The 22,814-nt window shown below is 42.8% G+C and overlaps 3 protein-coding genes across 5 annotated transcripts in view; 1 reads left to right on the top strand and 2 right to left on the bottom strand.

Moving 5' to 3' along the window:
- hivep3b (HIVEP zinc finger 3b) overlaps nucleotides 1-4,714 on the bottom strand; it is a 37,435-nt gene extending 32,721 nt beyond the window's left edge. For all 3 annotated transcript variants that reach the window (XM_084556990.1, XM_084556992.1, XM_084556991.1), the window contains exon 1: nucleotides 4,479-4,714. The gene's annotated coding sequence lies outside the window, so the exon portion shown is untranslated. The remainder of the gene's footprint in view (nucleotides 1-4,478) is intronic.
- A 3,558-nt stretch (nucleotides 4,715-8,272) lies between these two features.
- Nucleotides 8,273-15,792, bottom strand: serinc2l (serine incorporator 2, like). Its single transcript, XM_084557965.1, has 10 exons — nucleotides 15,412-15,792; nucleotides 14,470-14,631; nucleotides 13,744-13,931; nucleotides 13,563-13,642; nucleotides 13,268-13,405; nucleotides 12,403-12,572; nucleotides 12,131-12,221; nucleotides 10,896-11,046; nucleotides 10,594-10,803; nucleotides 8,273-10,076 (listed from the first exon to the last, which is right to left on the bottom strand). Exons 1-10 carry the CDS (start codon nucleotides 15,448-15,450, stop codon nucleotides 9,938-9,940), a joined length of 1,368 nt encoding a protein of 455 aa, XP_084414091.1. The 5' UTR covers nucleotides 15,451-15,792; the 3' UTR covers nucleotides 8,273-9,937.
- Nucleotides 15,793-19,558: 3,766 nt separating this feature from the next.
- stmn1b (stathmin 1b) lies at nucleotides 19,559-22,607 on the top strand. The gene is made up of 5 exons (XM_084556519.1): nucleotides 19,559-19,988; nucleotides 20,861-20,903; nucleotides 21,637-21,809; nucleotides 21,924-22,115; nucleotides 22,204-22,607. Exons 2-5 carry the CDS (start codon nucleotides 20,888-20,890, stop codon nucleotides 22,261-22,263), a joined length of 441 nt encoding a protein of 146 aa, XP_084412645.1. The 5' UTR covers nucleotides 19,559-19,988; nucleotides 20,861-20,887; the 3' UTR covers nucleotides 22,264-22,607.
- The last annotated feature ends 207 nt before the right edge of the window (nucleotides 22,608-22,814 follow it).

Below are 22,814 nucleotides of genomic sequence, written 5' to 3'. Positions count from 1 at the left end.
TGACCTCAGACAGGATGTCAGCGCAGCGTTGGGAGCATCACAACAACCACAACAGAAATGAACAGTTCTGCGTTGACGCATGTGGAGTTTTGCGCCCTTAAATGGAATGAGGAGCAAATGACCTTCCCAGCTGATGGCAGTCGACCACACTCCTGCATAATTAACAGCATCTAAAATGAGGCAGTCTTTATATGACCTTACCTGACAATGTTAGGGCACAGCTTGCCTACAGGGACTCCGTGGTAAACAACTAATCTGCACGTGTGCAACCCACAGCACATATACGAACATTTTTACTTTTCATACACCGCCATATTTAATGGTAGCAATGATTTCCTGGGGGGGGGTATTGCCCAGAACATTAAAAGGAGCAAGCCCCAGAGCTCCCTGCAAGCCACCACACTTCATAGCACAAAGGCACGCCAGGTAAAGAGAGTGTTCCTCAAGGCTGAACATGGCACACGGCAGACTGACAGCAACGTGAGACAGACAAAACAAATCGGGATCCGACTGAAGGCTGCTCCGCGGGATTTCACAGGGCTTTTTAAAGCGTACAGCTAAAGGAGGGGGTCTGGGGGTTAGTTCAACCTCTTCGCTTCAGTGACAGTGACATGGCAAGAGAGGATTGTGCTGGAGCGTCGCCCGCTGCCTTGATTTGCTTGGAAGATCCGCGGCAGGGTTGGAAGGATTTTCCCTCAAAGCCCTCTTACCCTCCCATAGAGCAGAAATCCCCTCCAATCCTCACTTGCAGTTACTACAGGGACGCCTCACGCAGTGAGACAAAGGAGAGGCGAGGGAAAGGCCACTATAAAGACATATATCATGAGAAAAGTTGATAAGTATTACACCACGTCATGGGACTGGGACATAAGACAGAGCTTCATGCAGGAAACAGCAACAGGATTTTGCAGGCGTTAAAGCCGCCGCAAACGCCAGTTATTTTTGCAGGTGTCAGTTAATGAACAGAGATTAGCGTGGTGAACAGGCATCTGGAGATTGTAATCTGTGCAGAAGCACTATGTGCAGAGGGGTGTGGTCAAAAGGGGCATCTTGGGAAGGGGTAGAGATATCTGTCCGTGAAATATAAAACCTCTCCGGGCGTCATCGATCAATACGCGCACTAGGAACGCATCTATGCTCTTCCGAGACGGCACAGAGCTCCGCTGCGCCCGACCTCCAAAAAAGTCGGAGGTTCAATCCTTTTATTAAAATCGTAAAATCCACAAATCAAAAAGCCACCACTGCACTGCGCATCTTATTGCATTGTTCAATCAGTCATCAGCCACTCCCGGGCGTTACACAAAAATCACCAGAGATGTCCCGACCGAGCCCCTTCCAGACATACCTGTGGTGTGCAGCACAGAAGCTTACAATCGCGCTACAACAATAACTGTTGCACAACGCGGGCCACTGTGGAAAGTGAACACAAAAATGCCCACAGTGTTGATATAAGGAGAAAACAGGCGGATTATAACATAAACAGAAGGGGACAATGGCAAATACAAATTTAGTAGGAATAGCATATCACACGGCCAGAAGAAAAGTTGTTGTGATGTAATAAACTTGTGGCCTATTTCGAGGGAGGATTGCCATTACAAACAGAAGACATTCCACTTGGCTAACAACTGCATCCAAGCAGGTAATGATTAACTCTTACGAAGGGAGTGTTTGAATGAGTAACCCCTCTACTATTTTAATAAATTGCGGTTTAAAGTGGCAGTCTCAAAGATTTCCACGCCGCTATCCGTTGCCAAATGAGGCGTGCTCTTGCAAAGCCTGTGCATGTGCATCGTAGCCTACATTTACCATTACATGGCCCGGGAGAGAGCACGTGGGAGCGGGCCAGGCAGCAGCCACGCTCACACACATACTGTACAGACGCCGCTTCCTGGCAAACAGGAGGAAACTCTATCTCCATTTGAAGGGACAGCCAACACACTGGCCTGGGCAAGAGGCTGAGCAGAAAGCCAGACACTGACTGACAACTGTACCCTCAACAAACACACACACACACTGACCCAAATGATACAAAAGCTTAACCACTGACTAAAGTAAAGGACACTAAATGTTTCTCTATTAAAAAAAGAAAAAAGGACATTTCAAAACACATTAGAATGCAACTAAATGTCTGTGATAAAATTATTAGGCCAGTGGGGCATTGGTGAAGTTGCCCGAGTGCCACTCCTGGCCTCCATTTTGCTCTGCGCGTGTTTGTGTGTATCCAAAGTCTTGTTCCTGGTTCACTCCGGTCTCCCGGCACTACAGTGGGTCTATTCTTCTCCGGTGCTTCAGAGAACAGGATTAATGACCAGCAGCAGGGAGATGAAAAGGTTGTGTCCACCAGCCACCAGGATTTTACAGCCGGGGCGTGTGTGCCGCTGTGTGTTTGTGCTTTCTTGTAAGAGCCTGATAACAGTGGCATCCTTCTTCCAAACCCTCCCCCAAAGAAAACAAAAAAATCAAACATGCTCATGCATGCCATTTAAAACTGTGTGTAATCTGTCAGGCCAACAGTCGTGCTTGAGGCGTAACAGACTGTCAACTAACAGCGGCACTTATTCTGAAGGCGTCACAGCATCCGCGCGAACTTGAGATTAAACCGGCGCTCTTGCTGCAGGAGAACTACAGATGATCCCTGGATTCTTTGCTGCAGCGTTATCAGACCCTGTTACATGTGGGAGTTATGTCTGGAGGTCTGAGCAGGAACTTCACACGACCCCCTCTGTGCCAGTGGCATTTCATGCATTTACATCGACACGCTGCCACCTGCAAGGCTGACTCAGAGCGAGAGCTGAGAAACCAGAGAGGGCATTCCAGGTGACTGAATATGCGTATAGGTGTAAGAAGAGATACAGTGAGAGGTGGTGTGTTGATTGACAAAATATTGCTGACGCTGTATGACACACACTCTATGTGCCAGGGTGTGATACAGGTACACTCAAACTCGCCCTGACCTTAGTGACTGACTGTAATCTTCAGTAATCACTGATAGAGTTGGAGTCGCTATTGTACCTGAGAAAACTCATTGCGCAAGTGCCAAGATACTGGATACCAGAGCTTTCTGTAATGAACTGGCACTGCCGAGGTGTTGACTGGTATAAAAACAGGTTCCACAGTTATACGGCACATTCACTTCCAGCTTTGAAACATAGCAATTATTCTTAACAAGCCGCCCTCTAACATTTCAGCCAAGTTACAATGGTATAAAAAACATCAAAGTCCGCCGGACTCTCGAGCTGTTATGCCACTTCCCATGCTAAAAACTATATATAGCCGCAGCCTCCAAGGTGCGTTTCGGCGATCAAATGCGCCGAGATGTCAAACAATCTGGGAAATTTGCAAAGAAAAACGGAGCGGCGCTCTCCTTGGGCGCCTGCTGAGCTAGCGCCTTTCCTCAGCCAGGACCACAAGTGGTCTTGATCCAGGCCAGAGTGGAGCACTGTGAGGCTGCCACTTTGTGCTGATTCAATAAGAAATAATTGCATATTGGCCTCTCTCCATTTATTCCCCTCCACCGCCACGGTCTGACACCTCGCTGTATTTTTTTTTTTTTTTTTTTTGTGCTGGAAGTTAGAGTACGGATCCGGAGCTAGGGAAGGACACTGCAGCATTACCGTTTGGTTTTTGTGTGTGTTTTGACTGTGGAGTTGCATTGACAAGGCACTGAATCTCTCCTTTTGGCAGACACATGTCAAGAAATAACCTTATTTCACTCCTTAAAATAGTAGCCTTGGAGATGCAAGGAGCAATAAATAGATAAAGAGATAAGTACATGTTATTTCCTGCGATCACATAGTTTTTAAGGGTTAGGGTTAGAATATTTTGGTGAACCCTGTGTAACCTTTCAGTATAGCTAAATAACAGAGGGTCTAAGCTTGAAACAAACAGAGCAGCAGCCAAAATAAACCTGTTCTGGTCAACTCTGCCCATCTATCATATAACAAGTGAGTACAAAAGAATGATGTCATCCTCTAAAAAAAAAAAAAATCAGGCAAGTGTAGGTGTAGCCCCGTCACAAAATAACTTCACAGGCTGGACGGTGAACGCAGCGTGCGCCCGAGTGTGCGCCAGACCCCACTGTTGCTCCCCTCGGCCGGTTTGTTATTAAGGACAAACGAGGTGAACGAGGGTGCATGATGAAGCATATGCTGTCAGCTGTGTATGTGCAGCGCCTCCGCCGCTACTTCGGCTCACGGCGCCGTGCGCACCTCCGGTAGTTTTGGAGCGCGACGGTGGCTCCGAAAAACCGCCCGACTGAAGTGACTACATGCAACACATCTTTTAATTCATCATCACAACGCGTACTTACTCCGTGACACACTCTCGCTGTGCAAATAGCGGGTGGGATCTGCTCTGAACTTCACACCGCGTGTCACTCCTCTCTCTCTCTGTCTCTCTCTCTCTCTCTCTCTCTCTGACAGCCCTCGCAACACAACCGAAACTAAGTCACAAACATTAACATCACGGTTAATATTTACCAGGTTGCTACGGTGCGTGCGCTGCAGCCATTTATCCCGAAGCGAAAGGGCCACAAGTCCGCATTTCCTGGATCGAGATGCGCTGGATACAGCCGCTCTGCGCCCGCGTTTCTGTGCAGGGGGAGCCGGAGGGGCTCGCTGCGCTTCCCACCGTTGTGTCAGACCGGACAGCGATGCCACATTCAGCTGATCGCCACAACAAAACAACATCTCGCCCTATACGCAAAACACACTCCGCGGCTCCGCACCACCCCGCGCGGCAGGTCCGGTGGGCGCCGCCCCTCCTGTCAGCCTCCACCAGTGGGCTGGCGCGAAGAGCCCACCTCATGAATTAAACATGAGGTGCCGGAGAAGGTCATTGGTTGAAAGGAGCAGTTCCTGGTTAATAGTATTAATTCTAATTAGCCATCATGCAACATGAGTTTTGGAGACTAATTGGACTTGTCATTGATTCCTGATCAAATTTCTTATTGATTCAGCAGCAGCAGCTTCTTTGACATCGCTTTGCTCCTGAAGGGTCAAACTAAAGTTGTTCTGACATCTCGCACAAGAGAGAAAGTAAAGGTCAGAATCTGAGGCCAATAACACATTAACTTCTCCTGGATGACTGTGTGAGGTGTTAAAGGTTCACGTAGCGGCTTTGCAAATGCTCTCGGCCCGCATGTCACTTCTCTGAGTGAATTTCCTGCTGCTGGTATGATGGACCCGTCTGTCTGACCTCCTGACACGTGAGGGTGTGGTGAGGGTCCAGTGTGGAAAAAGGTCACTTTGGAGAGGCAGTCCTGACGGCTGCGTGCTTTGGTGGCACCCTGGGGATCAAATGGCGCTCCAGAGGCCAGTGGACATCCAAGCACACAGGTGGTGGCGGTGGCTGGCAGCCCACCTCATCGTCACCCAGCGACTCTCTCTATCTCATAATGTACAGACAATCCATGGAGGACTATTCACAAAAAAAAAAAAAACATGTAGACAGCAAGACATCCGACAACTGAATTATACATGTCGTAGCGTGCAGTAGGGGAGAAAGCGTTGCAGAACACAAGTCTCATTTCTTCCCCTCCGCATGTGTACGGCGTACAGTTAGCTCTGCTCTTTTTGTGTCTCACATTTTCAGAGCTGTTTGTGCATCTGCATCCCAACACTTTGTTCTCTGTGTTGCAGCAAAGACAAAAAGAAAAGGAAAGGAAAAGTGTGAGGGGAGGGGAGGGGAGGGGAGGGGAGGCGAGGGGGGTGAGGAGAGGTGCAGGAAAAAAAAAAAAACAGAGGAGAGGGTAGACGAGCAAAGACAGTGGGAGGAAGTGAGAGACGGAGACGGTGAAAGGAGAGCAGGGACATGCTGTGGTGCGAGCGCTCCGTGCTGCTACAATATGACTCTGACGGGCTTATGTAACCAGACTGGCCTGGCATTTGGCTCACAGCAGACTCCGGCTGCACTGACTGTTATATAACTGCATTAGCTGCTCCTCTGAGCTGAGGGAGAGCATGCGCACACGGGAGCCCTACACACACACAAGCACACTCAGACTCTCAGACTTCCAGCTTAGGACAGCCACTAAATGAGGGAGCGAACAAAGTGGAAAAGTCCACGGGACGTTCGCCGGTTCATTAGAAATAATCATATCTATCAGTGCGCATATTCTACTCGCTGGAGAGAAACTACACTTGTCAGTCTCCTCTCCTCGCTAGCATCAGCATCGTCACTTCCCAACATCCAGCAACAAGTTTCCCATCCTGAAAAGCCTAATTGGGGCTTAATGTTGGGTAAATGTTTCCAGTGCACTTGCTGTATGCCAGCAGGGTCCAAACTCAATTAGCTCCCCTGCATGCAGAACATAATTTAATGGGCCTGGATTCCACTCTTAAAACCCAATTACACCTCAGACAGGCATTTCCAGTCATTCTGTCAGAGAAGTGGTCAGGGATGCGCCATCATCTCACAAAACAATGCCTGATCTAAACCAGCACCATCATCAGTTGTACCATTCACAGTTCATTTATTTTGATAATAGGCTCTGAAAGCTAAAATATCATAATGATCTACAGCGCGCGCATTACCACATTACTTTGCTCTTGCAGCCAAACACTGGCATTTCCAAGCTAATGTGGGAAAATGGGAGTGGAGATTAAGGTCAGGGCTAACACTGCGAGTGATAACCATTGTCTCAGTCAATCTGCAATTAAAAATCCCCGGATGCCTAACCAAGCACGGCTGCCGAGCTACACTAAGTGGCTCATAATCAGCACATTACAGCCTCTGATCTCTTATTACAGCGACAAATTGCATCTGATGATAGCGGAGGAAGTGAAGGTGGGATTTATGACGCCGGAGCCAATGGCCAAAGACGGAGAGGGTCTTAAATCTGCCCGAGGAGAAAAACCGAGTTCACATTTGTACACCTGATGATAACAGGGGAAATAAAAGTGCGATTTATGACGCTTGGCTAATTTGTTCTCAGATGCTGTTGGCTGTGTTCGGAGGCTGTTAAATTTCAGACGGGACTAATGGAAGAACAGTGGAAAGAGTTCTTTAGTCTCATGAAAGACAATCTATATGTTTGAGTCACTAAAAGAGCAACAACAACAACAAAAAAAAAAAGAGGTACAAGAGTTTAGGCTTTTTAAAAAAAGCAAAAAGTCAAAATTAGATGCATGTCTACTCCTGGTAGGGGTGTGACATCCCATCTGTCCCTTTGGTAGTAAGTTTCAACATCTGTGCATTTGACGACGATTGCACAAGACTTGACGGGCACCCTCTTCCATGACGTGGAGTCAAATGTTTGGGCAGTGTGAAGCGCACCGCTGCAAAAAGCAGAAAGAGGACCTTTAGTCTGCAAAACATTAATGCATTGCGCAGCGTTCCAGCTTCACAAGTGATTAAGTCTTCTATTTTTGGTGCATCATTGCTAAATAGCCCCTCTAAAGTGCTCACTTTTCTCAAATGTGAATTCGGCATGAAGGGTATCTTCAGACTATTTTAAAGCAGTGATAATATTACACGCAGATGTTTAAAAAAAGAACCTTGTGTTTGATTGCTTCGTCCATATTTGGAGTTTGTTGTGTTGCTAATTTCTGTCTTTCACACCGCATGTATAATTAGTAAAAACGGAGCCTAAAAACAATTTCTTTTTTTCTTTTATTTTCCACTCTCATGGTTGTTTGTTTATGGTTTCACAGTTATGTGCTCTTGTCTGCCCCACAACGTTTCCTCCTCAAAGAGTTTTTAGGTCCCACAACTAAACCGTGACACAATCCATCAATTTAGGATTGTAATTGTGGATAGGCTGAGCGAAGGGTGGTGTTGTGGGAGGGTGGAAGTCTACAGGAGGCAGTGTGTCCTTAACATTTCCACACGGTGCCAATTGGATTGAGCGCGGCAGCCAAAACCAACATGTCCTGTCTACCAGCCAGGCAAGAAGGAAATAACACAGCAGAGACTGCAACCCACTGGCAAACACAGCCACCTCTCTGTACCAGCAGAGAGGATTAGACAGGTCACACACGTACTGGTTTAAGGTACAGTTGGGGGGGGTAGTCGGAGCTGTAACCTTTTACGTAGTGAAAGTTGAGCATTCTCAGTTCAGCTTCAGGCTGGTTTCACAGGAAGGTAACTGGCAAACAGGGTCAAAATGTTAGTGGCTGATAAAATCATTATGCCAGCCATGTGGTTTGCTCATTTCTGGTTGTCATCTATACATGATGCTTCACCCATAGTAAGATAAGTGCTGTGGTGTTTAGTGCAATCAATGACTTCTATTGAACTCCTACAGCAGATCTCTCTAAATGCTCTCATATCAGTATTGTATCTTGTCAAGTTAAATCTCCATTAAAGTAACAAAGAGCACCTTTTCATGTTTTGTACTTCACGCTCTGACTACCAGGACACAACCCTAAAGCTCCTACTGAGGAATCATCAAGGCAAAGAATGAGAGAAAGTTTATATCTTTATTAAAAACTGAGCACATACCTTAATTACAATATTCCTTCATAGCATAGACCGGTGCCTTATGGCATGCAATGACTGACGCACCACACTGCAAGGCATAACAAGCACATCAGCTTCAGTGATGAGTTCTTTTTGAAACGCGGGACTACAAAAAGGCACTTAATAACGTAGTGTTAAAAAATAATTAAGTTACAATCCAACGTTGGCAGGTCAACTAATCTTCTAAGTGAGATCAAATGTACAAACAAAGATTGGAAGAAAAACAGGTTAATTTTATCACAACACTCTGAAAAAGTCCATTCACGACACTCATATTCAGCCAGAGTACAGGACATCTGATTCATGATCGGTGAAACGTCTGCAAAAGAAAAACATTTTCAGGATCGTACCAAAAAGTTTCGTTTTTTTTTTCCACAAGTACAAAATATATTTATCGCATTTTAACTCATATTGAAATTGAGGTAACCACTATGTAATGCATAAGTACTGTACCACCGTTACAACAATTCAAATTACTATGACAGTCAATACCGTTTAACAGCAATATCATTTCTGAAATGCATCATTAATGTTTCATACATTGCAAAGATTAAAACCCCTTTTGTTTCTTAACATCTCTGCCTGCAACCACATGGAAATAGTAGCATTTTTTAAGAATACAGGTAGTGTGGAGCTTATACTCTCACCCGTTTTATTGTACCACATTACATGTTGCTAACTGCTATGGATCAATACATGTCTCGCTGCTGCAAACACACTGCTATACAGGTAAAGATTGTTTCCTGTGGCTGTCCAAGGCCGAACACAGTCAGACATGGAAAAGCTTAGCACCGGAGATAGCGCTTAGGTTGGGCAAGGAAGAGCTGAGATTGCACCGGCTGTCTGTTAGGACTCTCTGGCTCGAGATGCAATGACGTTGACTTGCATTCAGCCTAGCAGCAAGAGGGAAACCCTGTTATGATCTGTAGGGAGTGTCTTATTAGTCTTATCTCGCTCTGACACTCAACTCAGCCTGGGGCTCCCGAGTGGGGCTCCCCTCGTCGCCCCCCGATGAAAATAAGTCCAGCTAATCAGGGGTATTCCAGACATGGCCAATCAGAAAGGTCAGATCTGAAAGGACTGAAAGTAAAGGGAAACAGCTGACGTACTGAGAAAAGCGTCTTGTTGTTGAGTCTGTTGTGATAGTTCAGTAACTAAAATACAGCACGGAGATTTGGGAGCTCACACTGTCACACCACAGCCTGGAGGTTTAGGGGGTAGACTATCATTGTGAGTTATTGGCAAATAAATCAACTTCCTATGGCTTAAAACCGTTTTAAACATCTATGATGATTGTTATACTCAGTAAACCAAGGAAGAGAAGTAAAACAACACAAAAAACAATAACAGCAGAGGAAAATGTTTAAGCGAATAAAATGAAAGGTCTTAATCTCCAGTCTACTTCCTTTGATAACATCGTTCAAGTTGCCTAATACACTAGGCAAGAAAAAATAAAAACGCCAAAAATATGGTGAGCTCAGTTGAAATCCCTGTCAGGGAAGATGAGAGGGGCGATGAGGGTCCAGAGGTAGAGCCCGAGGCCCAGCCAGCTGGAGCTCATCTTCACCCACACAGCTGGCATGTTGCTCTGCATGGCCTTCGTGGTGGTGTCTGGTCTGGAGGGAAGACACAGAGGGAAAAGCACAATTTAGTTAACAGCACTTCAGCCTACCGCATCAATTGAAATTCATCCACAACTAATCCGAGAAAAAAAAAAGCACTTCTGCGGGCAAGTTTCTCCTCAACTGAAACGGTTTTATAAACTGACATTCAATCTGTGCTCCAAGTTTGAAGAAGCTTCAGGTGAAGTAGTGTGCCCTCTGGTGGCTGAGCTGGAGGAGTGTAACATCTGGGCAACGATGAACCCTGAAGACTCGAGGCCGTCGCATAAGCATGAAACAGACACATTTAACTCTTTGCTGTTTTTTTGTCTATAGCTCATAATTTTGATTTGTAATCGTATCTGAGGATCAGACTGTTTAATTAGTCGGTCCACTGAGGAGCTTCACTGCAGCTATGTTTCGCTCACAGGCAGCTGATCTGAGGCAATTCACGAGAGGCAGAGGGTAAGCTTTTACTTCCCCGTCAGCATTTTCCCCTTTATTTTTATGTGAGGCTGTTGGCAGTACTTACTGGTACCAGTTGGTAAGAGTCATCATGATGTACAGGGAGGCCAGACAGAGGTGGAAGTGGAAAAAGGAGTAGCTGTAGCTGACCCCCTCCTCCTCATTGTCGACGGCCCTGCGTATGCCGTCCTCTCCCACCACCCCCTCTCCGCCCGACCCTCCGCCCTCCTCTGTCTGCATCAGCTTGTTTACCTGGGTGTTACTGGATGAACGGATACTAAAGGAGGGACAGAAAGACTTGAGTTTAAAAACTAAAAACAATAAAAAAACAGAACACAGAATTTTTTTTTGACAGCTTTGATGACTTACCTGGCATAGAGGGTACAGAAGAGGAAGATGATCAAACCAACAATGCCCTGAGCGTCCCACCACTGCACCGGTTCCGTAGAGGTGTCACCAGATGTTGCAGTGCCGTTGACAGATGACACTAGACTCAACAGGCTGGGGTTACACTTACGATCTAAAAAGCATAAAGCATACACTCACGTCATCACACATTTTTACACACATTCAAATGATAAAAAACTCATTATTACACAGTGAGCCTGTTAGCACTTGACGTGGACATAAATCTCAAAGCATCCGATGTCCATCTAGACTCTAATGGCAGTAAAAAAATAATTAATTTACGCATCCATTTAATCAGTACATTACTCTAAATTAAAATTTCTCTCATAGCAATTTCTTAAATTTCACTGTCAACACTGAAAAATCAAAACTGTGGAAGCATTGTAAAGATACTCAGTCATCCAGGTCATATTCAAAAAACAAATCTAATACAAAGACAACGGGACAAAGAAGTTTCACATCTCATCCACTTGTGGAAAGATCAAAAACCATCTAAGTTAATCTGAATATCCTCCAGATGCAAGTGAGTATCTGGTTGTTAACAGACCCTAGTGAGTTTCAGGTGGGCGCCACCCATAGATGCTCATAATAAAAACCTAAACACCCCACCAGTCATTAAGAACTGAAGAAGCTATTTGAGTGAGTGGAGAAATGTCTTCTAGTGGCATTTGTTTTAGCTTTATATATTAGATAATGGAAAAATTTGTACATTACTGAATAGCCCTTGTGTCTCCCAGCCACTGTCTTTCAGTTGTCAGTTTCATTATAAAACAGGTTGCAAACGCAGGAGAGCGACAGGGAAGTGTGGGGAGTGTTGCAAAAAGATTCTACGAAGTGACACAGATGATTTGCATCTATTCAAAGAAAACTGACATACCACTCTACACGGTGTATTCAGTGTCATGTGTAAATGGTTGTAAGATAGTTAGAATAAAACTAACCCTACAGCCGCCACAAGACTGCCAATGTTGCCATTTGCCCGGGAATGACAACTCACACAATATAAAGCTAGCAAGGTATGCTAACCACTAAGAAGCATCTCCTGGTTTCTATAGCGCGCCAAGCAAAACTCACCTTTATGATAAATATACTGCAGCATTTAAAGAGCAAGTAAATGTGAATAGGACACAGTGAGTACAATCACCACAGAGGAACAAACTACGAAAGAGCAAGCACTGAGACATCAGGAGACTCACTTGGATTGTTGGTCATGGCAGACCAAGTGACATACATGGTGTAGAGGGAGATGATTGAAGCCTGGAGCAGACCAGAGTGTGGCTGAGCTTCCTGCAATTAACGGGACAAAATGCAACAACAGCAAAATGTAAATTGAAGTTAAGCTGCTTTCAAACTAATGTTTATTTTCCTGTACAAGTACTTCTATCAAAATATCAGCTGACTGGAGCACATCCCCTCTGCTGCTAAATAAATGTTGAGTAACATTTCAGATCCCATTCTCACACTGCACCTGAATCTTTGGCAGGATGGAGACAACAGAGACGATGATACAGAAGATGAGGTTGAGGCTGATGAAGACTTTATGTTCTGTGCAGTCGTCTGGCTGTGTGTAGTAAACGTAGAAAAGCACCACGGCAGCGATGGCCAGTGCATAGTGAAGGACAGTGAAAGTCAGCAGCCCTGAAATTCACACAGACAAGCACCGACATGAATCTCAATTTTTATAAAAAATCAGATACTGACTTGGACAAAAGAGAAAACATGTTTAATCAAGGAACGTCATAAATTGGTACCATTAAGTGAAATTTCACAAATCTCTGTAGAAAAATGTATAATCGATAAATAAAATCAATCAAACGGATGAAATTCAGCATAAACCTACATCGTTAATACAACACATGCAGCTTTTGCAGTTCAGAAAAGAAAAATAACATTTTAGGGTATGATTACTCTGAGCATGTTTCTCATGTAAAATTAGCTGAAACTCACATCTAGATGCTTGTCTTTGTTGCGATAACTGTTCCCTTCTTTGGTTTGAATAATTTGTATTCTGAGTAACTTTTGTTTATAACTATTTTATCTGATCAGACTCAAATGCAAAATGTCTCACACAAGTTTTGCTGCGTTTTTTTCCCCCACAAATAAGACCTGCTGCCACTGCACCTGCTAACACCAATATGCTCAGTACACTGCGTACCATAGATAAACAAGTACCGTCAGGTTTTCCGACTTTTTTTATTCATTTGTCGCTGACGTTTTGGTTCTTGTGACGTCCTTACCCAAGTCCCTTCAAACATTATGCCTGCTCCTATTATAAGAAGTGAGTCATCAGGTGCATAGCCTAACAAAAACAAGTGTTTAAGTGAATGCTCTACCTGCAAACCAGCATTTGTTGTCCCCATTTTCAGCATTTTCAACCCACACCTTGTTCCAGGAGTGGGCAAAGTCAATGAGGAGAATAAGTTGGATAAGAATGAAGATGAAGGATCCCACCAATCCAAAGTAAAACCACACTGTGAAGGACGAAAGAAACAAGCACAGCACAGAGCTCACTAATACCGCTCAACAATAATATACTGTATAAATGTACATGTACTGTATGTTTTCCAGAGATACTGCTCAGGAAACGGATACAGCATACTGTTATGTTTTTCATAGAAATGTTAATACCAGTATGAAATGTTCCATCAGGGATGAAAAAAGCTCCCACTGTAATCCCAATCAGGATCAGAAACTTAAAGAACCAGAACCTGAAATGTAACCACGTACAAACGCACCATAAGTACAGAAAACAGAAATCCACCTCCACTAACCCCCCTACGTGCGCAATATAATCTCAACAAGTTCTTACCCATTTTGAATAGCTGCGCGCGGGTCTTTGCTGCTACGGACGCGAACCATGATGGCACAGAACAGAAAGAAGAAGCAGGTCATGGCAAAACACATACGATACACGGACTTGTAGCCCACGAGGACATCACAGTTAACCTGGTTTTCAATAACATGTAGGCTTGTTCCTCCTTTGCAAAATCCTGGTATCTACGAAAGAGGAAGAAAGTCAGATGAAAAAAACAACAACTTGCAATTGAGCTCATCAGTATCTCTGTGCAGTATTTAGCATAGATAGTAAGATACATGATAGAAACCCAACGTAACATATGCAAAATATGATGATTTGCATGTCCTCAAAAAGATATACACTTGCTAGTTAATAGTGAAAACTAAGGCATTCTAATATAACAATCCTGCACTAAATCCAACTTCATGACTGTTATATTATTATTTCATTTTGAAAGGTGGTAACTCAACTGTATGATCATTTTGTAGGATGTAGTTTATGGTGCTGTTAAGATGGAAGATGTTTAATTCAATACAACCGCACCACAAACAATGCCCTCCGAAATGATCCTAAAGTTGAAATATTCCTTACAACAGGCAATGAATATCGTAACTTGCAAAGATACACTTCAGAATTTGTTCTGACAAGGGGGTGTAGTCGAAGAAATGTTACGCTATCCTCAACGCGCATTCATCCGTGTCATTTACAACCTGGCAGCATTAGGAGCGCGGATCTCACTTTGCGGAGCTGTGTTTCCATTCCAGGAAGGATCATGATGACGGACACCATAGTTCCCAGCAACAGAAAGAAGGAAAACACCAGCCGGGTGATGGTGGAGTTGTTGGAGGAGGGACAGCACCCGCACAGAAGACATGGCGCTGAGCCACACAGACAAGAGGCCTGTGAGGAACGGGGGGGGAAAAAAGACAGCAACAGTTCAAGCTTTGAGGAAAAACAGGGTGTTAAAACCAAACAGGTAAATGAGTGCGTTCAAGAGTTACTGGTACAATGCCAGTGGTAAAGTAGGTTATCTCCGACTAAACACACCTGGCCTGTAAATGATTCAAGATAATCAGTCTGAATATGTGTCACACCTCTGACTGAAGAACTGAATTCACCATACAGTCTCATAAAACAGGCCTGTTATTATTCCCGCTTGTCAAGATAATTTAAAACATAATTGCTCCCTTTAGCTTTAATGAGGACACAGTCAACACAGAGGAAGACTAACCCGACCTAATTCGACAATGTCTTATCTGCACAGTTTAAGCAAAAAAAAAAAGAGTTTAGTGTTTCATCTGAGATGACTAGCCAAATCACAAACCTAACATCTGATGTATTAATAGTCGACAGCTTTAAATATCTGATGTAATGTGCTATTTTTGATCAAGTGGCCTGTTGTTACCTTCTCTGTCATTATTTATTTATTTATTACCCGTGTTGACTGACTAGCCAGCCAAGCTAACTTCCTCTTCTTCTTACTGCTAAGCTATAGCAGTATGAATGTATACTGCAGCTAGAATATTAGTATTTTAACTTACTGACTAGCTAGTTAAGAGTAGCATAAGAGGTTTATGTTAGCTGTTGACACGTTAGCCTCTTAGCCTCAGTTTAGCCTAACGGTACTAGAACAAAAAAACACTTCCGTCAATATCGAGGATAGTAACTTTAGATACTTACACAGCTGGCTAAAGAGCACAAGGCCAGGCAAGCCCCCATTTTGACATAAAAATGGTTAAATTCCTTGTAGTCTACCGACGCCTTCCTTCGTCTTCCTCCTCAGTCTTCCTCCTCTGTCCCGTAAAACGCTGCCAATGCCTAAACACACTAAGTGTCGGAAGTTACTCGACGGATTTTCAAAATAAAACTCCTCAACGTGGAAGACTTTTAATGTGACATGCTGAGGCTCCACCAGACAGCGACTGGGAACATACACCGATCAGGCATAACATTATGACCACCTGCCTAATATTGTGTAGGTCTCCCTTGTCCCTCCAGAACAGTTCTAACTCACCTGAGGATGGACATGGTCCTTCTGGGGGTGTCCTGTGGTGTCTGGCAATACAATGATGTTAGAGGGGGCCTTTGGGTCCTATGGGGAGGGGCCTCTGTGGATCAGGCTTGTTCCAGTGCATCCCACAGATACTTGATTGGTTAGGGATCTAGTGAATTTGGAGGCCAGGTCAACACCTTGTGCTGTTTTTCATGTTTTTTTGAGGTGTTCCTAAACCATTTTTGTTTGCGTGCCTGTGTCCAGGCTGTATCCTGCTGGGGATGATTGCTGCCATCAAGGAGCGTCATTTGCAATGGGACGGGCGTGCCTGGTCTGATATAGGTGGGTGGTACATGTCTAAAGTACCATCCACATAAATGCCAGATCCAAAAGTTTCACAGCAGAACATTGTATTGTCCCAAGATGTTCGATGTTATTTACTCCTGCTGTCAGTGGTTTTAATGTTGTGGCTGATCGGTGTAAATACAGCATGTTTTAGCCCCACTAAAATCTTTATGCGTTTAATGGATTGTATTACGGCAATGTTCATTTCTGTCAATACACAATATTTTATGGAGCAGACGGAGCAGAGTGGATAACTAGACAGTAAAGGCAGGGACTTTAAAAACAGACCATCTGTCCTCTTGAGCTTAGTGTCTGCTGTTTAAAGCAACACGAATACCATGGGAAAGACTGTCAGGTGCTGACAGACGCCCCTTTAAAGTCCCTGCTGTTGGTACTTCACCAGAATAGTTGGGCGCCAGTGGTGATTGGGTTATTAATAGTCCCTTAATATCTAACCTGGAACACGAAATATTTCAGTTCCAAATATTTACCGATTAACTTGAAAGTTGGAATATGGAGACTTGGTAGTAAAATCAATCTATCTATTCACCAAAATCTGAACTGAGTTACAGTTTAAAATGAACCCACAAGGCATCTAACCATAAAACACAAAGCGAACACTGCAGTGTACTTTGACTACCGTTAGTGGATTTTACTGTTCATTTTTATCAGATGCAATGTACTGTACTGTACTGGTAGTGGTGTGTTTTAGGACCTTGCGAGCTCCCGATGTAGCTCACGTAGCTGTGAATGTCGAACCCACAGGCCAGCACATCATAACATTCCACATAGGAGCAGGATAAACTCTGAGGGCCTCACAGCAACTGCATTTTGGAATCTCTAAATAGACTGCTTTTTATGATGGACAAAAAGCAACAACTCTGTGCTTGGTGCTACTATGGTACAGATGTGTATAATGCAAAGTAAACATACTGAAGGCTTTACTTCATCAGAAAATTGCATTTATTAAGTTTATTCTAAATCTGAGCATCTAAAGGGCATCATTGAGTAAATGAATGCAAGCTGTTCAAAAGAACTGCTAATTAATATTAACATTACCCATCGAAACCTGGAAGGATTTAACAGATATTAGGTGTCTTCAGGGACCGTTCAGGGTGTATCCTTGCTCTGCAAAAGTGCAGGTGATATGGTGCTTTTTTTAAAAAAACAAAAACCTATGTACAACCAACTTCTCTCAGCTACTGGGCGCAGCCACGCGCCCCGTGAGTCTTCAGTAATTACCTCTTTGTTCTGGCACTGGCGGGCTCGCTTGGCTAGCAGCAGTTGGCATCGGATGTCTGCCTCTCTATTTTTATTGTTTGTAGGATGGAGCTGCCAGGATCACAGTTTTTCTCTCTCATCCATCACTACTCTTTCATCACTCACCCCAAGGACTTTCTTGTAGTTTACCCCGTAAGCAAGGGCTGCAACATGAAAAGAAACATGAAAGAAAAAAGAGATTCTTGCTTTCGCTTTTAAAAGACTTTGTTGTTGGGTGTTAGAGAGGTGAAATAAAAACAGCAAATCTACATAAGGCTTTACACCGAGCGTGGATGGCACAGACTTAAATCTAATGATAAGCGTATTGTGTTATGATTAGTTTTACCATAAAACCACCACATACAAGACACAAAAAGAAGTTGTCTGGAAACAGATGGTTGCAGATAATTTATTGACGACCCCATTTCCACTTCAGTGACCTTTGACCCTTTCTTTTGAGCCATGATGAAAGTCTCCATTCATCTTTTGCTACCATTTACAGAGACAGGATGTCCCAGGAAGACTTAATGGTTATGTGACCGCAATTACTGTTGACATCAGGTTAAACTGGTGAAAGATTCAAAGTCAGAACTCTTCATGTCAGTGAGTAATGAGAAGGATTAGAGCTGTAATTTGCTTGAAGTTTCTACATCACATCTCCCTGCTTTAGGTTTGTTCAAACTGGACTTTAGATTCAGCTGCTTCAGAGGGAAAAAATTAAAGCCTGAGAAATGTTGTAAACTTTACATCACATTTGGTATTTCTTGCTTGAAATGAAACTGTTGAAATGGATGCTGAATAAATCAAAGAAGTTTTAAGTGTCTACCATACACTATACAGTATATGTGTTACTAATGTCACTGTGATTGACTGGACGACACAAGGAAGTAAACATTTGGTGGTAACTTTAGTTCTCCTTAGTCCAGCTTCCAGATATCACATCTGAAGCATGTTCGGATGGAATTATTAAATAAATCCTCCTTGTAGTCTGTCTCAGTTGGGAGCCTGATGTAGTTTCAGTCCTGATCTGGATCTGTATGTGACAAGAGCAAGGGGACATCAAGAGTTTTATATATATATATCACAGACAAACGTAGAAAATTATATTCAAATTAAAGAAAATTGTTAATACATATTTTTCAGGGTTTTTACAATACTTGGCCACATGATGGAGCTATAAGGTTATTGGCCAAAAGCTGCTGACTCACAAACAAACTTTATCCAGAAGTGGATCAAATCATCAAACTGAGGGCTTCTTCTTTTTTTTTGTTCTTCACATATCAGAGATTATTCAGGGATCAAGTATTTCACTTGATGGGAGCAATGTTTTTTATGGAAATGAAGGACAAAACTACCAAAACAAGACTCCAGCTGTGTTTCTTTGCTGAGCAGCTGTGAACCTAAACTGTGAGCATTTAAATCAGATTTATGAGGAAATAGTTGTGTCATTTGCACATTACTACTAACTGAGTAACCAAGGTAACAGCTCATTTATCTTCAGGGGCTGTCAGCCCAGACATGGGTGTGTGGAGACTTTCCGGGACACAGTCGAGACAAAATGTTCCGAAGAGAAAATGTGTGGTGTCAGAGTTAGAACAGCACGCAGTCTGAATAGAAGAACTTAAGGAAAACTAAAAAACCTTCTACTGATCAAATTAACCAGAGGCATGGAGCAGCCATGTCTTCAAGATCCTGTCATTTAGTACTCAGGTCACAGCGGTAATTTCCAGAGTCTTCAGCTGTGACTCCGGACAGATTAGGAGCTCTGAGAGCGTATTTGTCAAACTGAAGCTGTCCTGCAAACTGCTGATGCTGAAACCATTTTACACAAAAACAAAAGGAGAAATCCCCTCTGGGGATAAATAAATGCAAGGACAAGCACATTTAACAAAGCAAACACAGACATTTACAGAACAAATGTTACACAGTGGCCTAACCCTACCTTGAACATACTGCATGTTGCTTTGCAAGTTGACTACAAAGTGCATTTAACATAAATCACAACAGAACATTATTTTCTGGTTGTTACAAAGCAAAGATCTTTACATAGATCAATATAGCATACAAAATAGTCATACCAGCATGCACACAATTACAATGCAATAAAGACAGTAGTCGTGCATTTAAGTTAATATAAAAGTTTACTTCAGTTACTTCAGCAGAATATGCAAAGTGCTGAAATTTGCACATGGAAATTGGAGGGGACACTGCCCCCTCGTGGAACTAATACTGCTATGCATCAGTCTTGCTGTGAACCTCTGTGGTGAACACATAATTGCATTGCACACACTGAACTAGAGGTTTACGTTACTTCACCGTGTATTAATAGTTACCAGCTAGTCAGTTAGGGAGTAAAATGTACTTTGTTATGTATTTATTATCACATATTAGGTCAGTGTGTATGATTTAATTGACAGTTAGTTACATAACATTATGATGTGCCAGCTTTGTGTTTGTTTGTTTTTTTTTCCGCCCCCCTCCTTTTGGCGCTTAGTTACAACTCCCGCTGTGATTGGTGGATTTGGACCAATGAACGCAGGCGCCTCTGGTGACGTTTATGGTCGGTGGGTTTTTGCGCGAAGGTGCAGATGTTGGCGGTTTGAATAGAGAAGAAGAAGGAGGAGGCAGAGGTCTGCTCTTCAAGCTGAAGCACTTGACGGTGAGAACAATGACTCAATGCAGATGTTTAATCGGACTTTCAGATCACTCAGACCGAGAGTGGGTAGAGTTAAAAGCTAGTTCTGGACACTTTATGCACGATTCAGGTGTTTGTTCCGTGACTCAGAAGTCAATTAACGGAGGTTATAGTTATGTCCGTCGACCACCAAACCTGCTTTAGTACATAAAAAAATTAAAATAAGCATTAGAAAATAGTCTGAAAAGTCTTTTTTGCATTATCGGCATAGATTTCTTTTGCCATATGCAAAGTTAATGAGTTAAAACTAATTCTCATGGATGTTGTTGTTGTCATGTTATGTTATGTAACGTTAATTAGTACCATTCCTATGTTTAGCTAGCAAACTCAAGTGTGTTTTTCGGGTATTTTAACTTGTTTATTCCTGTTTACCACTACTATTTTATAATTATAAAATAACCTTTTGCTGCTTAGTTTACATTCGTGTGTATATTTATTGAGGTCTTCTACACCTTATTTTTGTTTTCCTCGGCACCGCCCCCGCCATTTTGGTTCGAGTGTGTCTTTGGAGAATTTTATGTGCAACCCCTAACTCCTGGTGTAACCCCACCAGTACTAAAATTAATCAGCATGAACACACGTTATTTGTGCACGAATCAAATATCATTGTCTCCTCAGTGTCGAAAACAAGCCGTAGTATGTTACAGCACCTCACTGTTTAAAAAAAAAAAGAAAAAAAAAAAGGTTTCCTCGCATGCTTGACCCATGATCTGTGAAAACATGAGCTCAGACCATTAGCTAATTTCAAACGAGCTGCATCCTTTCAGGTGAAATGTGTTTTTGTTGCTAGTGCATAGCTTTATTTATTTATTTTTTTTCTTCATATTTTCTTGCAGTGGTGTTAAAGGCAACATTTCTGCAAAATGGCATCCATTGGAGGTAAGTGTAAACTGCAAACTATCTAGTGGGCAACAAGACTTTGCAACAACAATAACTTAAAAAACATGAATTAAAAATAAAATTTTTAAATTGCTTCACAATTATTTCATTCAGTACATGCACGCCTATCTCCACTCCAGCGTGAACACACACAGTAAATGTGCAACACAAGCAGTATATGATAGCTAAACCAAGAAATCTTCTCGCCAGAAGTTTAGTGCAGAGCAAAGTTGTTCTCTGGAAGCAGATGCATGACTCAAACGTGCCAATCAACCATAAACCAGTAACTGTAGTCCCTTTGATGTGGTTGCGAAGGCAGCGCACTGACATAATGCTTCAAAATGGCTTGTCTTGTTTTCGTTTCTTGTTTGGAAATGCAAAATGCTGCCAGACAGCAGGGATTATTGTTCTTGTCTGACCTCTCTGAAGAGCAGTGACCCGTGAGATGATGGCAGGCTTAACCTCCTTTAATTATCCTCGGACGCACAGTGAATCTCAGTGGATGCACTGTGTTAGAATGGCTGTTGATATTGCTGATCACCTAACTGGTCTGACTAGCTGCTCCACAGCAACTGAAAACGTTCTTGGCAGTCAGTTTATTATTATTAATCTCATAAATAAAATGTATACCTCATATTTGGATTTAGTTCAGGTATGTTGTTGTTTTTCTCTTCTCTGACCTCATATCATCACAGAACTGCTGAACGCTAACACTAAGTGTACATTTTTACAGACATCCAAGTGAAGGAGCTGAATAAACGTTCATCCGGTCAAGCGTTTGAGGTCATCCTAATGCCCTCAACTCCAGATGCCAAGGTGCACTTCCCATTGTCCCCGACTAAGAACAAAGAAATGTCACTAGATGAGATTAAGAAGAAACTGGAAGCTGCAGAAGAAAGACGCAGGGTATGTAGATTAACTGCATAAATTGCAAGCAGATGTGAGCAAATAAGTCGTCGAGCACGCGAGGTTAGAATTCATGTTCTGTTACCGCTCTCTTTTGTTTGTTTGTTTTGTCAGAGCCACGAGGCCGAAGTGCTGAAACATTTAGCCGAGAAACGAGAGCACGAGAAGGAGGTCATCCAGAAGGCCATCGAGGAAAACTGCAACTTTAGCAAGCAGGCGCAAGAGAAACTCAAGCAGAAGATGGAGGCAAACAAAGAGAACCGCTCTGCCATGAAGGAAGCTCTCAGTGAGAAGTTCAAGGAGAAAGTAAGCTCCTATTTTATTTATTTATTTATTTATTTTTATGTTGAAATGAAAACTAATATGGTAATTCGTCTTTTAAAACACTTTACAGGACAAGAAGCTGGAGCAGGTGAGGAAGAACAAGGAGGCAAATAAAGAAAGGGAGAACTAATTTGTTTGTGATCTGGAAGACAATCTCCAAAGATATGTTTTTATAACTTCTGCAGTTCTTGCAAAGTTAGTTCTGGTTATGCTGTTGAATTAAAGTTTTTAAAGTTTGTTGTACTGGTTAGACTTTGTTTTACCTTTTAGACTTTTTCTGTTCTTGTAGATTATGCTTTGGCAGCTGACTTCACTGTAACTTTTTTTTTTTTTTTTTTTTTACGATGGATTCGCTCGTAGCAAACCGGTCCTCGTACTCCATCATATGCTGTTATAAACTGTTGATAAGCTGTAAGTTTGAGGAGACTGTATGAAACAGTACTGAGGTTTTTCTAATAAAGTTTATTTCCACAATTTAATGGGCTGGTTCTTTTTAATCATTACTGTTTATGTATATTCAAACCAAACTCACATGACTCACGCCCACACTGAGGCAAACTAGATACACTAGTGAAAATGAATACATTCTAATATTACAGTCTTGTACTAAATCTTAGCTTCATGGAGGTATTTAGCATTTATTCAAAACAACAGAGAGCTGTTTATTCAACAGTGTTTTCA

This window comes from Chelon labrosus, assembly GCF_963514085.1.
Source record: "Chelon labrosus genome assembly, chromosome: 12".
NCBI lineage: Eukaryota > Metazoa > Chordata > Actinopteri > Mugiliformes > Mugilidae > Chelon > Chelon labrosus.
This window is presented reverse-complemented; position numbering and strand designations above follow the sequence as displayed.